This window comes from Myotis brandtii, unplaced genomic scaffold (genome assembly GCF_000412655.1).
Source record: "Myotis brandtii unplaced genomic scaffold, ASM41265v1 scaffold185, whole genome shotgun sequence".
NCBI lineage: Eukaryota > Metazoa > Chordata > Mammalia > Chiroptera > Vespertilionidae > Myotis > Myotis brandtii.
In genome coordinates this window covers 2,455,413-2,472,386 of record NW_005356870.1, presented here as the reverse complement: position 1 = coordinate 2,472,386, position 16,974 = coordinate 2,455,413, and the positions used below count along the sequence as shown (strand labels likewise).

General features: G+C 36.6%; 1 protein-coding gene across 6 annotated transcripts in view; it reads left to right on the top strand.

The window, feature by feature from the left end:
* Positions 1 to 16,974, top strand: part of NRG1 (neuregulin 1) — a 159,785-nt gene that overhangs the window by 9,936 nt on the left and 132,875 nt on the right. For 4 of the 6 annotated variants that reach the window (XM_014537864.1, XM_014537862.1, XM_014537863.1 and 1 more), the window contains exons 3-4: positions 6,687 to 6,737; positions 8,989 to 9,039. The exons of 1 other annotated variant lie outside the window; for it this stretch is intronic. In XM_014537864.1, the coding sequence (XP_014393350.1) occupies positions 6,687 to 6,737; positions 8,989 to 9,039 (102 nt within the window). The remainder of the gene's footprint in view (positions 1 to 6,686; positions 6,738 to 8,988; positions 9,040 to 16,974) is intronic. One more of the 6 variants, XM_014537865.1, reaches the window with a different exon arrangement.

Below are 16,974 nucleotides of genomic sequence, written 5' to 3'. Positions count from 1 at the left end.
AAAAATGTAAAAGCCATTTAAAATTTATATGGGTAAATATAACATCCCTTTATTTTTTAGTCAGCACTGGTTTAGCAATAGATTTTCGCTAGTATTTTTATGCCACATGGAGTTTTATAGGATGCTACTTGAAACACAAATTCATAAATTAATTTCAGTTGCTTATCTTTTTTCTTCTTATTATACCATGTTTAGTAGCTTAATGTGTCTCCTCATGGTAAATGCTATTGAATTATGATTCTGACACTTGGAACAGATATGTATAGCTATGCATACCATAAAGTCCCAAGAAAATAAAATTAGAGTAAGTGTCATGGTCTCCCTGAGTGCTTATAGTAGTATTATATTGATTATTCCATGTTTCCTGTTTTACTGGATTAAGCAGTGAATTATTTAACCCTATATTTTTTTCTGGAAAAAAAACCTATAGGGTTCCTTTTTTGATAATTTTGGAGGTGCCAAAAGTTGGAAAATATGGCTTTTCACATTTCTCTCGTAGAAGAAACATCATTTTTTCATATTCATACAAGAATTATAAAGCATCATATGCTAATTAGACCGGGCAGCCTAACAGCAGAACGACTGTCCGGACGACCTTCTGGATGACCTCCTGGAGGAAGCCGGGGCTGCGGGCTGCGAGGGCCAAGACAGCTGCCGTGGCTGCAAGGGCCAAGCCCCTTGCACAAATTTCATGCATTGGGCCTCTAGTATATATATAATTAACCAATTATAGTGCAGAGAAATGGAAATAGGCATGTTTTTCATAATAAATATTTTTTTACCTGACAAGAATAAAGAGAAGTCCATGAAATATTGCAAGAAGGCCATTCTTCCACAACCAACTAAAATTCTTCAGGAAGAGGGTTCTTATTGGCTTATTTAAAGCATCTGAAGGAGAATGAAGAATCTCAATTACAGTGCGAAGTGGTCTTGTTTTTTTTTGTGTGTATTTTTTTTTCTTAGAACATTAGGAAGAGTTCATGCTTATCCAGTCCTCTCACTGTAATTAAGAAGAAATGGAGACTTAGACTGTGTCTTAAGACAGACACATTCTGAATCAGAAGATATTTAGTAGCAATGGGGATTTGGACCCAGATTCCTTTAATTCCTGGTCCAGCATAGCTCACTCTATAACTGTGTTTGCCAGGGTTTAAGGTAGGTTCTTTGGTTTGTACAGAATAAAAGCTGAAGGGATGGTGTGAGGCATAAGGAGAAAGAGATTCCATGGGGAAGAAGTAGAGCTTCATTATAACTAGGCCTCAGAGAGTTGGAATTGAACCCAAGGCATCTCTGATTTAAACAAAGGGAGTTTGTGGCTCTTCTCTGTTTTTGGCTTTCATGTGCCTCAGACACTTCTTGATTCTTCCTGTTTCCTGTATCTTCTCATCTCTCCTGCTTTCAAATCTGCTTCTTCATGATTCCAAACTCTGACCTGGTTATGATCCCACTGAGCCATCTTTTTAAGGCATTCTGTCAGTTTTAACTCCTCCTGTATGATTGTTGCGTTAGTGCCCCATAGCAAGAATCTGATTGGTAGAGCTTATTGTACCAGACCACATGGAAAGACCTAGAGAGCTTACAAATCCTTTGCCTTCTCCTCATATACCCACCAGGGGCTCAGGCCAGGAGAGTAAAACCGGAAACTAGAAACGCCCCTGTCTCAGAGGTGATGGGTGGGGACTGCACTCATCAGAGCAGATGGCTCGGCAGGTGCCATGAGTGACAAGGCCAATGCATGGTGTGTATTGGGGGACTCTTCTCCTACACTGCAGGGGCTGAGCTAGAGTGCAACCGAAAGGAAAATATGTAGCCATTCTGATCCTTCACGCTCTTCCACTGCTGTCTATGAATTTGCTGTGTTCAGATCAAGGCTGGTTATCATTGAAGTCAGCTTGGGTCCTGAGCTTGGGTGGGACTCAGAGGCACTAGCTGTGTTGTTTCATCCCCGTCTCCCTAGGAATCTGGGCAAAGGTTGCAGAGAAACATTCATTTAGGGAGGAAAAGAACACTGTACTGTGGTTATACACTGTCACATGGCTGTACCTTCTCTTCCTGACGTATACTTACTTTTGACTCTGAGAGAGTGGAATTCTCAAGAATTTCTTTTTCTGTGGCGGTCCTAGACCTAGAAAAAAGGCTTGGAAGTATGAATGTTATCAAAATATTATATTACATAGAACTCCTTTAAGATTTTATGTTTCTACAAAATATCAGTAATTTTGTTTATTTTGTGTTGTCTTAGTCACCTCTCCCGTATTTCTAGTAAGTACACAACTGTGGTTTGACCATGTCTTTACAGGTAGCCTTGGTGAAAGACCCTGGTATGTTGCTGGAACTCATTGTTCTAATTCCATCTATGCAAACAATTCCTTGTGATTTACTTAAGTTCTCACACAGGTGCCTTCTTTCAGCCAATATGTTTAGAATATATTTTGGTATAATATTCTAGGAGGGATGGCTGGAGTTAGGAGAAGACATGTAAGGGAATCTGTTGTTGTTACAAGAAATACTTGTTTAGAGAGGAAAAAGAACACTATTTTCTTCCCAGAAATAAAATTTAAAAATGTAGCAAGATGACCTTGCTATGTGACATTATGTTTAATCCCATTAAGACAGCTCAATAACTATTAGAATAAAATTAGCATATCATAAAAATCTTCTATTCAATATTCAGAACTTTCTGAAATGAAACTCATTGTTTAAATCCACTTAGAGCAGCAACTAAATGAAATGATTTGAAAAAAAAAAAACAACTAAGAAATTCCCCTTGAATCATTTCATGCTTGAGTGAAACAATGGCCATATTTCCATTATTTTCAAGCATTTAGAAAATAATATATATAACCAATCAGTTTATTAAGTTACATTTTAGAAATTTAGATATTTTCTTTCTTTCCAATGCCTTTTAATCCCTACCTTATTTGGAAAAAGGAATTTTCATACAATAGACAGATCTAAACCTATGGGAGCAGCTACTTACTTCTGGAAATAATGCAAACCTGACAAAATTTTTCAGTTGAGTTTTCATATAAAAAAGAATATCATAGGGAATCATCATTACACGATGGCTACAAGGAGATTCCTCTTATGAATTCAAACATGGCAGTTTAAAAGGCCATGTACACCATGTGCGCTATGCTTGCAAAGCTCATACACTGTACGTTTATTTTTATTTAATTTAGCTTGGTGTTTGTATAGAAATCCTTAATTTAGCAATAAATTTAGCTAAGAAGTTCCATGGAAACTCCTGGGTATCATCTTAGGGACAAGAATAATAGACCTAGCTATTATTTATTTGGTTTTCAAATTAATTAAATATTGCTGCCTTTTAAAAGATTAATACAGGAGAATATACAACGAATCAATCATATCTTCTAGTAGGTTTTCTTCTTTTTTAATCAGGAGAAAAATTATTTGAGTGAGATTCAAGATCCCATAGGAGATATTGGACTCATAGCAATAAAAAGCTATTTCAACTGTGATGAGCATAAAAATATTACTTTTATGAAATTTGATTAATATATCAATTGGTCTTTTAAAAACCTGTCTCATGTGAGTAAAGGGCTTAGCCTCACCTTTTCTCCTCAGATGACAATATTGTTGCAAATGTTGTAGCATTGGTGAACAATCTATAGTTATACTGAGAAGCATATAACATATGTTCGATAATTTGTATAGTAGTCTCCATGTCTGGTGTATTATGTAGGAGTCCCAGGAAGGCTAATACGAGTGGAATAGAGTTTTCTTCTTAATGCATAGAATCTACCCAATCTCCACTATTTATTAATTTTAAAATTTCCTAATTACTTTAAAGTAAGCACTCATTATGAGCAAGAATTCAGACACTCAAAGATGTTCCTGAAGTCTTCTTTATCATTGCTAATATATGTGTACCTATCTTAAATCTTCAAAAAAGAGACTTGGTCAAATGATTTGTATGCGCGACCATGGCCTGTAATTTTAGAATAACAGTCACATAATCTAATATTTGAATGTACACAGAAACATCATATGTATGTTTGTATATATGTATATGTGCTTTGTTTTAAATAGTTATATTTGTTATATTATGCTCATGGTGAAGTCTCAAACAAGTCATGCATATCTAATGATCACAAAAATTGCTTTCCAGAAGGTGTTATTTTCAGACACTGCAACTTTTTCTTGAGGCCAGATCCAATTTATTAAAAAAGCATTCAAACATTATAAATATACAAATGTTCCTTATGTTTACTTGCCTACTCAGCATAAGTTGTATCCAATTCCTGATGATTCTAAATCCTCATTATTTTGCACTAATAAAGGAGATGTCCTTTATAAATTAACAAATTTAATATTCCAAATTGCTATGAGATACTTAAACATCAAAGAGATTGCAGGACTTAATATTTTTTAAATACAAAATGTAAGATAAAATTATTTTCAATTACACTTATAATAAAAGGTTGTTTTCTAAATCTATGAATTCTACTCCAAACACACATGAAAATGTTTGCTGAGTGGTTTTAATAAAAAGATGAACTTTTCTTATTAGCAAGATTTTTTTAAGTATAAAGTATGTAACTTCTAAGCTTATATTTCCCCCAAGATAAATCAGGAGGTTTTCATTTGGAACTATAATCATTACAGACATTTTTAAAGGTCTCCAGGATAAATATCTAATTATAGGAAGGGAGGTTATTTTAAGTTGTCTCTGTATAGATACATCTTTGTAGTAACCTCCTGTTCTGGTATTTTAATGTAATGTTCAGTTTTAAAAGGAAATGGTATGGTTAACCTTTCCTCTAACATGATATCTTTTATGCAGAAGACAGAAAAGCTCTAATATTTTTTTCCTTGGAAGGTCACAGTGACCAACTACTTAGTTTGTCAAAAATAAATATGAAGAGTCATTCATGCTGGGATTGGGCCGTCTGCCCAAGTCTTGTGACTGAGCTTACTTCTTCAGTCTGGCTGTCATGTCATTGATGGGCCCTGAAGGACAGAATGAGGAAGCATCTTGCCCAATGTAAGCACTTTGCTTGGGAGTGTGGATTTTCTAGCTCTTCATAAAGACAAATGCTGTGAATCTTTGATTAAAAAGTTTCTCTCTAATTAAAATTTTTTCAAAGAAAAGTAATTTTATTTTCTATGGCCCAAATCAAGAAAGCTAGTTGTAACCACTTTAGAAACAGATATTGCCATATTACCAACTCAGAATATCCTCTTTCATGTCTGCTGCTTGAGAAGGCCAAAGGACATCATACACCCTCACATACTGATTCCTTTCTCTTTGTCCCATTTGTAGTGGATATAAGAACCTGTGCAGGCAACTTTGGTGGCTTGATAATAATCACCTTGAATGCTTTGTCCTTCTAATGCTTGATTAGAGAGGACCATCCATGCATAATGTGCATGAAAAAGACACATTTGGTCTTACTACAGGTATATTTCTGATCTTTATATATTCATATTGAACCTATGCTTATTCTTCAGCCTTCCTGCTGGATCTCACATGCCAGTTTTTCCTTCCAATTTCACAAAACCTTTTATCCCTAGAAAAGCTTCTGAGGTTTAAAAATGATTACCCCTTTAAATTAATTTCTCTTACCTACTAGTCCTATCATGGATATCCTAAAAGGTCATATCTATATACAAAGATAATTACATTGATCGTGAACATTTCTAACTCCATGATTAACAGGCTGTTAACTGATAGCATATTTGACTTGCTTAGGATTTGATCTAGTAACTTTTGTAATGTGTGTGTGTGTGTGTGTGTGTGTGTGTGTGTGTGTATATATATATATATATATCATAAAGGATTCAATTTATCTTTTTGTTAGTAAATAGTAAAATACTAGTATGTCACTTAATAATCATTATACACACAGTAAAGGTTGAATGGTATTCATCATCTCTACATCTTTCTAGGTTTCATAAAACTATGCCTTACTGGAAATATTACATCTTAACAAATGGAAAACCTTTTTCAGAAGGACTGAATGAATACAGAATTAGTTAGACAATATAATTATTCTTTTTATCACCATAAAGGTGGTAAAAAAGCAAGTCAGAGTTTGAACAAGTCCTGTGATAATGGTGTGTTGAGAGTGTGCAGGTTCATTCTTCGTTTCCTTGGGGTGGGAGCTGCCTACTGATTCTATGTCCTGCCCTGAGCAGCTGAAATGTCTATCATATGATAAGGCACCCCTCTTGCTTATCATTGGAAATTTTATGTAGAGTTGAATGCCAGAACTTGATGTTTTCCATCAATCCCAACTAGAAACATTGCCTGCTTTTGCTTTTGAACCAAAAGGTAGTTCTCCAAAGACCTATAATTCTAAAATTCTAACTACAGCTTTGATGTTCTTAGTTCTGCTATTTCTGCCTTCCTTTCTAAGGAGGAGCCCTCAACCTCTTTGCCATATACTGTCCTTCTCTGACCCCAGTGGGGGCAGTAAATTCTTCCTAATTATTCTAGCACAGTTCATCTCATGCTCTTTGCTCAAGAAAGAAGACATGCTTGCCTGGACAGTCTTTCTTTGCATTTCTAACTCTCTGTATGGATAAAGCCTGCCTTTCATCACCCCCTTGCAATACTTCCTCCTGTTACACCCATTTTTCGGTTGAAGGCAGGCTGTGGAACTGGTTCCCGGACCCCTGATTATACATCATAATATCCTATCGCCTTTTCTTTTTTGCAGAGGTCAACACTGGCATGCCAAACTCAACTGCAAGAGCATATGTGTCTCCAGGTAAGGAAAATAAGCTCGTCAAATGTTACTAACCAGGACAGGTATCCCTGCTGGCTGCTTCTTCTACTAATCAGAACCCCTTCTGCATCCAAGTTTTAGCGGTTCTTGTTTTCTGCCCCAGTCTTTTCCTCCAGCTCATCTGCCTTTCTGGATTTTGCTTCATGGAATGCAGTTCTTGAATGTCTGTACTTGGGCCTGAGAGGCATGCACGAGGAAAAGAAATCTATGTCTAGAGACAATTTAGTGACATGAGAACAGGAAAGGAGGCTTCTAGGTCGTAAATTCAGGTTTTATATCTTTATAGTTACTCTTCTTAGCTGCCTCTGCTCTCTTTCATCCACCCTAGTTTATTTCTGGATAATGTATCAATGTCTGATATATGACCTTTGGGCACTTAATAATCAGTTGTGGGTCCCTAAACTTAAAAAACAAGCCACTGACTTTTAAAAATGTTGTTGCTTTTTTTTTTTTTGGTTTGTTTGTTTCTCACTTGCCTATAATATTTGCTGAGAGCAATTATAGTCTGAGCAGATACTCACTACATATAACCCAAGTGAACTAATGCATTATAACCATAACTCACTCATTTTCCACTATCTGTAAATCTAATTAATCTACTGGGAATTTTTTTTAATTTTCTTATTCTATGTAATTCTGTAGTAAACAGAACCTTAACATATTTAAGAATTAATGATCAACTGGGAGCTGAGCTGGATTAAATTTTTGCAGGCCTGGATTTAAATCTTACTTCAAAGGTATAATAACATTTTTTTCCTATGTTACAGTTTACTAAGATTTTTATTTCTCATTTTATAATGACAACAGATTCATGAAACAAAATATTATTTTGCTTCATTTTACAAGTGAGAAAGCTGAAGCATTATGAATGTTAAGTCATATAGCTCAGAAAGCTCAGAGAAGCAGACACTTCAAACTCAGTACTCTTTCCATTACCCCAGATTTAAAGTTTTTGCTTTATTTATGTTTTTTAAAATTGCGGCCTGTAGCTTGTTGAACCTATAGGAGGCCATATACTCTGACACAGCACAAGCTAACTTTTTTTAAATCTTACCTTCAACAGGTTTTAATCTTCCCTTCAAAGCCATTGTTAACAATCATAAAAGCTAAATTTCTCTATAACCTAGATTGTTTTGGCCATATTTAGGGCATATTCATGGGCCATTACTAAGATATAAGTATTTGTATGAAGGAAGGAGGGAGGGAGGGAGGGAGAAAAAGAGGAAGGAAAGGAGGAAGGGAGGGAGGAAGGAAGGAAGAAAGGGGAAGAGAGTTCAAAAGAAAATAATTGTTGTTATCTGAAACTCTTCACCTTTCATTCAGGAATTTATTATTATTATTTTAAATGTAGGGGCTTAATTATCCAACTCCAGTAGATGCTGTTATGAACCTGAGCTTTTAAATTTATGTGGTGTTTGTCTTGGGAATTTAGAGTGTAACTATTATCTTCTGATATATAACTTGAATGATTATAACTTCTGGCTGCTGGATTTCAATCCTTTGATACTAAGTTGTTATTTCTTACTAATAAAAACCCTTAGGCCCTACGCTGTTTTTTTCTGCATGAGTTATATTTTCTGCTAGGTCTGTACTTACATACTGGTTTTCTTCCTTATCCTTGCTACCTAAAAGGACCTTGCTACTGTACATCCCTAATGATTGCATTGTGAACTTACTTAGCATGTTTTGTTTGAATCCTAATGTAATTCCCCTAGTGGATCGTGCATGGACTTTATTTAGCACTGTGTTTGGTTAGGATGTTTATGCAGACCAAGTTGCCTGAAAATATTCTCATTCTTCTTTTATTTTCTATTTTCTCTGTGCATGAAAGTTGACTTTCATTCTCTCTTAATATGGGGATTGTTCTCTGGTTTAATGTTTTTAAAAATCCAGACTGCACATCAGAGAAGGACTTGTCTATCTCACCGGTATGGTGGCTCTGTTAGTATTTCTAGGAAGTGCCTACAGCAGTTGGTGTGGGCGATCTTTGTGGATGGACCCACTCCATTTTCATCTCTTTCAAAAGTCTTTGGCTCTGGACTTACAGATATTCTACTTTGTTGTCTTTGAATATTGCATATATCTTCCTTGGACTTGGAAATGCTTCAGCTTTTCTGTTGCACTGTTTTCTAGTCCTCTTTTTCCCGATGAGACCTAAGCCTGGCCAGTTTCTAATGTAAGAATCCAAGTGGCATGACTCAATAAAGCCTCATTCCACTCTTATGTTTTATAGAGTCTCCCATTAGAATATCAGTAACAACCGAAGGAGCAAATACTTCTTCCTGTAAGTATATTTAAATATTCTGTTCACTGGTTTTTAACGCCAAACAATGTCTGTTTCCGAAGGTCCTGCTCGCATCCACCCTCTGCCCTTATGGAGTATATCAAGTTTGGAAGCAGGTGGTATTTGCTGTTTGGAATCGAAATGGCTCCCTATTATGCTTGGGGTCCACTAGATACTCCCTCCCCTCAAGATACATCTGGATATTAAGAGATACCACACACGTGGTCATTTTAGGATAATGTAGTATCTTTAAATGTTGGAAAATAACGAAGAGCCTCAGAGGCCTAGTTCTGGGTGAGCAATAGAGAACATTGTGGTTTTCGTGTGTGTGTTTTTCTAAGTGTGTCTTGATGCCTTCAGCAACTGCCTGCGGCAGGATACGCAGCTGTCTGGGGCCCCGGGTCCAAAGCTCCTCAGTTCTCATGTAAAGCCTGCTGTGATGGAGTAAGGAAACTATATATAGATGCCCTTGATTCAAGTTTGATAGCAAGTGACTAATTATGAAAATGTTTGAGAAGTCCCTGGGCAAGATCTCAGATTAGTTTTCATCTGTTGAATGTTAAGTGCGCTTTGTGCTTATGCAGTTCTACCACTGTGAGACTGATTGGTGCCTTGTGCTATGTCAGGGGAACTGAAGGCATTATTAGCAAGGACTAGTAAAAATAGTTTTCATACTTATAAATTCTGAAAAGCATAGCATTAAATTTTGATATCCGACAGGGGAATTTATCAGACCTTGACAATAAAACTTATAACTACAGTCTTTCTCTCCCGTATGTTAGCTCTTTATTTAAAGCCATTTCTCAGTTTGCTAAGCTCTTCAATAAATAGATGTTCCTGATTATTCAGCTCCAACCTGGAGAGTGTTTAAGGAACAGTTTCCTTTGGCTCACAGCATGGTAGGAAGCCCTTGAAAAGAAGGTCTGTACTTTTGGCAACTTTAGTTGTACTGCAAATCTGTTGAAATAGATCCAGTTTGACCTAAAGCGTTTCCCTTCAGGTTGGTGGTACCAGAATTGTAATGATGTGATGTGAGCCTATTATTTTATTGCATAAAGTATAATGTTTTGGCTACATTTTAGCTTGATAAAGCATCATTCAACTGGATTGATGACAGCAATCTAGTAAGATCAAACAGGAAATGAAGTGCTAGGAAGGACTAAATTGGCTTCCTCTGAATTCTAAGGGCACTCATTACATACTACAAAATGATAATCCCTCTGGGGAGTTTGGGATAGTTGTTATTTAATTCTCTGTATGAAAAGCTTAGTATAATTATGTAGATTTTAGCTAACTAGTATTAAGGAATCATGTTGTGCTTTGTTTTATATCTTTGAGTGCTTATTATACAACAGCAAATACTAGATTTTTCTTTTTGGTGCTTTTTTTTCCCCCCCTGGGAATAATTTCTCTACTGCATGATTCATTGAATACAGTTATTGAAACTCTTGTAATTGGAACCCTTCATGCTATCATTAATGGGGCGATGGATGCTATCCTTAAGCATAGCCGAGTAATTATGGAATGGAAGAAATATTTCTTTGGTTTTCCAGAGCTTTAGGGAACTGAAATGAATCTCTCAGTTTACATTTCTATTCATTGCAATACTGTTGAGAGAGAAAATAATTTTGAAATCTGACTCTGATCTCTAACTCTCAGCAGAATTAGTTCCTGATATTTGGTAAAGGTTTTAAGACACAGAAAGAAGGCTTTGTGTACCATAATGTTAAAATATTTCAGTGTACGGTTTTGGTACATCCCTTTCCATTCAGGTTAGGCTCTCAGTAAATATGGTTGAATTGATTAATTAATACATTTTTAATCTCATGAAATATGCTCTATGATTGGAAAATATAAATCAATAGTGGTAGGATGAAGTCCAGCCTTGATTAGAACAGTAGAAGCATGGTGAGGCTCTCAGTTCATTTAAAGGCGGCAGCATGCAGAACTCTGCAGTGCAGAGAGCTGTGACGCACACGTATCTCTATTTAGTAAAGACTGGAGGTGAAATTTGAAGAATCAGCAAGAGCCATAAGCTGGACTTCAATGTTCAAAATATGTAAGAGTCAAAGGCCTTGGAAGAGTTCACGTGGGTTAGAAATAATCAGCCCCAAATATTTACTTTCAGCCAGAAAGGAACGATGCTATTGCAATGCAGTCATGTCTGTGTGGCCTACATTCTTTGAACTGTTGACATTGGCGTTTTCTATAGTAAATGTTGAAAAGCCTCTCTGAAGGAGTATGGATTCAGCAAATCTGTTATGTTTTAATGATGGTGGTGCCGTTTTGGGTCATTTTTCAGAGTGAAAAGGGTACTGTGTTTAGTTCCCTTTCAGTTTCTCAGGTACCAATGCGCACACCCTTGTAGGGACACGTCCTCTTCCCGCCAGTCCTGGGCCCCTTTTGAGAGGGTTCAGCAGTAGTGGTTTACGTTGTTGGCCCTGCTGATGCCCTGCCTGGGAAGCCAGGCCAGTCTTCTCTGCCAACATGCTGTCTCTCCCCAGCGTTCTCCTTTTCTCTTCATGTTGGAATAGAAAAAGCAGGGAGAAGAAAATAAAAACGGCCCACCTACCTATTCAAAATAACATCGCTAATATTTTAGTATATTTTCTTCTAATGAGTGTTTTTCATTCTGGCTTCTACTTACTCATTCTCCCTCAATTTACTTAATATGTAATAGCATTATTCCCATGTCATTAAATACTAATCAGATTTTTTTTAAAAAAATTTAAATCTAAAATCTTTAAAAATAAAATTTTGAATCACTGTAACAATAAAGAAATCATTCTTGACAGGAAGTATTTAAGGAATTTATTTTTCATTTACAAAAACCTTATCACTTTTGTCCCTTTTGTATTTATTTTTCCTAACATTCCATAAATATTGGCAGAATATCGAAGTTAATAACCCTTCCCTTTGCGAGGCAAATTTTAACCACTTCTTATTTGAAATTGGGAACTTGTACATTCACTATTTCTGGAATCATTATTTATAATTTTTAAAGATTCTTATAATAACCACCTGATAAAGAGCAACATAATTTCTCATTTTATTTTATTATTTTTTAAATAAATCAGTCCATCTGCGATTTAAAATATAGTCAGTTTGCTAAATGAGGGTCCTATTACACATAAGTGACAGGTTTTAGAAGAAGAACATAAACCTTACAAAACAATCAGTTGGACAATCTTGTTCCTGCTTTACACGGAATCAGCAAAAAAGTAAACGGATTCTTTAGAATAAACCTTAATGACTTCTCTCTCAAGTGCCAGCTGCCCATGACCCCATTTTGCCGACAATTTTGTCGAATGCTGTCAAAAATACAATTGTTATACCAACCACTTTACTGAATTAAGCGCAATCCATTCCAATTTAATGTATAAATGAGGAAAACAAAAATGAAAAGCCCAATGAACAGAAATAAGAAAGAAGATAAAGATAAGTTTTAGTAGTAATATATGTTTCTAATAATAATAATAATAATAATAGCAAATGTTCATGGAAGCCTTACTGTGTGCCAGGCACTGGGCTAGGTGATTTATGTGAATGATGGCTCATGGTTCTCACAAAACCTTATCCCATTGTCCATGTGATGAAACTGATGTGTCTTTGTCTCAAGTCACACAAGCAGGATTCAAACTTAGTCAATACAATGATGTGTGAGGCTTAGTCGCCTCAGAGAAAAATAAACTTAATGTTAAAAGGAATGAGATTCTGAGAAGAGACTGAAGAGTACTCTTTGCTACAAAGTGGGTTGGGAGTGTGTTTGGTAGATTAAGGTAAATGCATTGCCTGGAACCAGCTGAGCCCTTGTCATCTTTATGTTCTACATCAAAGCGTGCCCCGTGGTGAGGGAAATGGAAAGAACACACACTTTGGAAGGATCCATGCTCTTAAGTCTAAACACTACTGCTGCAAAGGACTGTATAATCTCAGGCGGCTTATTATCCTCCCTGGACTCAGTTTCTATGTCTGTATCATCTTGTGCATCTCAAACCCATACTGGGCAAGCCTAATGGGGAACATGAATGTGACCCATTCAGCAGAGCTTTGCTGCTCAGTGGTCTCCCCTGTGTAAGGAAGAGAGCTAGTGCCTAAAAGAGTGATGTGGCCCTGAAGGGAGAATGGAGCTCTGGGGAGTCTTTGCATCTTATGTGAACAATATAGGACGATATCTGTATTGTTGGAGGAGGAAAGGAGTTAATGATTTTTAGTCTAAATGATGCTGCTGAAAGTTCTGTGCCAAGAAATCATGGTCTTTTCACAATATTACATACTCTCAGCTAAGGCTGCATTTTAAAGGAACTTATCCAGGAAGTTGTCTTTGAAATCTCTGAATGAAATGAACAATTCAATCTTTAATTTGGCACCTAAAAGAGCTAGCCGAAGGGGAAATAAAAAACATCTTTTGTCTACAGAGACATTTTGGTTATAATGAGACAGTGTTTTTCACTTGGGAACAACACAGTAATATATATTGATTAGATTAGACTAGATCTGCTGGCCCACTGGTGAGATTTAGAGCTATGGTTCTTATATCCCACCTGCAGCTGTAACTGACTTACCTGCTTTCATTGTGGAGGAAACTGCTCAGACTTTTGCTAAATGATTATCAGCTGGAAAAATAGCATTTCAGATCTTTATTGGTGGCAAAATATGACTTCTGTCCTGTCTCTGTTAGAGAGCGACTTCTAATTGAATGCAAATTGTATTTCCAGATTTTTATAAACATGGCATTTTCAAGGGTGTGGTGGCTCTGTCTATTGTGGACAAATTACCATGCATCATATATCAATAAAAGCATGCTTTGAAAAGGGAATTGTCCAGCTGGTCTTTCTGGTTGCTTAGAGTTGTTACTGATGTGTAAGATAATACCATTGTATTATGTGAACCAAGAGTAGGCACTTGTATATCACAGCCATTCATATGTTCAGGTGGGTTATTACCTTCACGTTCAGTTTGTCCATTTCGTAAATGACTATATCTTATTTTTTTCTTAGTACTATCTGCAACTTCAGTTCTGCCTTTGCCCTTTCTGAAGTCATTCAGTGTCTCTCATTGCATTCCACCATTGAACGAGATAATCTCAAATTTTTTGATCAAGCTTATAGCTAAATCATAATTAACCTTTTGTATTTAGTTGAAATTAGCTTTCTATAAAATTATTCTTTTGAACCATACAACTATATGTGTGTGCTATGTATATATAAATAACTGATATTTGTACATACTGTATATATTCTAAGGCATAGTTTTATTTATTGAATCATTTATTCACAGTAGAGCAGAAATTTAAACCTTAATCTTCTGATTTTAAATCTTACCATCTTTTATTACAAAGTCTTATGGGATCCATACAGCTAGCTCAAGGTTAGGCCATCTATATACATAAAAGCCTAAGCGACCGGCCAACCGGCCAACCAGCCAACCAGCCAGTAGCTATGATGCACACTGACCACCAGGGGAAAGACGCTCAACGCAGGAGTGGAAACCACAGCCATGGAAACATGGAACAGACTGATGAATTTCAGAGGGAAGGGTGCACCAGTGGGGTCCCTCAGCCTGGCCTGCGCCCCCTCACAATCCAGGACTCCTCCGGAGATGTCAAATAGCCGGTTTTGGCCCGATCCCCACAAGCCAGGCTGAGGAACCCCTGCAGTGCACAAATCCATGCACCGGGCCTCTCGTTTTAAAATAAAAGGCATCAAGATGGAATTTTTATAAATATTTCAGGAATGCAATCACATTTATCCCAAAGTCAACTTTTACTGAAAAAGTACACTTGTCACAATCTACAAGGTAATGAAATAGACAGGAGAGCAGCCCTTAGTTAATGTAGTTAATGGCAACACAATTCAAGGGGTTAATACTATAAAATGAGGCAGAGACATTGGTCTAGAATCATTTAGTGACTGACTTTTTGGCTTTTGTTACTTTGAGAATGATGTGGTCTTTTTCCAAATATGCTGTTCACAGAGACGGGAATAATCATAGAGCCATTGTTTTAATGGGAATCTCATCTTCATCAAAGAGGCAGATTTTCCTCAGTGGCAGTTTATATTTGGAATAGATGTGTTGCATTAGTCCAGGCTAACTACTATTTAGTTTATTGTATAATATTACAAATCCTGGAAATTATTTGCATGATAGCTAAATCTGTTCGTAGAAAATTATTAGACCTGGAGCAATTATTTCTCTGTATTTTATTCTCATGGGTACTTTTTACTTGAATTTTTAAAAATATCTTCCATCTTTTTGTATATTAGCTCTGAGAGGGAAGGACATTTTTATGTTTTCTGTTTAAGAGAAGTATTAAAACTACAGTAATTGTTTTCATCACAGAGACAGATTAGTAAAATGGATTATATATCAAATAGTTTTAATTTTTAAAAAATGCTGAAGTGGAGCCCTAACCCATTTGGCTCAGTGGATAGAGTGTCAGCCTATGGACTAAAGGGTCCCTGGTTTGATTCAGGTCAAGAGCATGTACCTTGGTTGCAGGCTCCTCCCCTGGTCCTAAGCCCTGGTTGGTGGGTGCAGGAGGCAACCAATCGATGTGTTTCTCTCACATCACTGTTTCTCTCTGTCTTTCCCTCTCTCTTTCACCCTTCCTAAAAGTCAGTGGAAAAATATCCTTAAGTGAGGATTAACAAAAACAAACAAACAAACAAGTAATGAAATAGTGAATTGGAGGTAAGAGAATGGAGGCAGGGGAGGTACATATCAGAAAAGCATCTAGGAGGGCAGAGCTGGCAAGATTTTGATAAATTTTCTTATGCTGAACTTTGTGGCTTTCTTCGTTCTTCATTTTTTCCCCAAGTTTTTTAGGGATCTGAGAAATAAGAAGATGGAAACAGAGGCCTTTAAATGAAAAGTCTCTGAATGCTATAAGAAACAGCTTTCCCATTTCCAAAAAATAAAATAACAAAGGAACAGCATAGAGGAAGGAGTGGGGAACAGCATAATAAAACAGCAAAAAAGCTGAATGGTGATTTATTAAGAGTCAACTCCAAGAGCTTACATATAAAGCTGGCCCAGCCTGATCCAGAGGATCAAGAGATATCACAGGATTATTTCTTAGTCTTTGTGCTTTGCTTCTCTACAAATGTTAGCTTCATTCTCAGTAGCTTTTCTCTGCCTGACAGGGAGATAGCTGCTGGTATCTCTAAGCCTGTATCCCTCAGCTCATAATCTACAGGGAGACAGTCTACTCCCTTATCCAAACAGCAAATTTTAAGGGAGAATCTGATTGGCTCTGCTTGCATCAAATGCCTGCCCCAGAAATAATTACTGTATCCAGGGAGATTAATGACTCTGCTTGGGCCAGGGCAAGGTCAGATATCCAGCCCTGTGTGTGTTTGGGTTGGTGAGGCAGATGGGCTCAGCCTCCTGGGAACTACATGCTATAGGTTCATTACAGAGAGCAGGGCTCTGTCTCTGAAGAAGGGGAAAGTGGGCTAGACAGGCAAAACCAACACGGTCCTCTACAGCTAACTTCAGAAGATTCAGAAAATAGGTATCGGTCACAGAGAATTTAAAAGGAAAATTAAACATAAATGTTATTGCGAATTAATTGGGCAGACACGTAAAGCAGAGTCACCATTTAAATAATGAGGTAGAAAACGGAAGACAATTGAAATTTAATTTTAAAAGACTCTTTATTAGTACCAATGAGCTCATTATAATCATTCTTAGGAATGTCCTCTTTTTTAATCTAAGAACTCATGCTTTTGTGGAATAAATAAAAAGTTTTTTAAAAAGTTACAGTTTTCAAATTAGAATGCATGGAAAGCATTTGGAAGTCTGTAAAATGTTCTTTCAACTTAAAAGTCAAAAAGCACTTGATCCGGTTTCTTTTAAGCAGATTTTAAAAAGCTACTAGTTTCCTTCACCAGAGTAATTGCATGTTGATTTGTGTCCTTCCCTCCCCTCCCC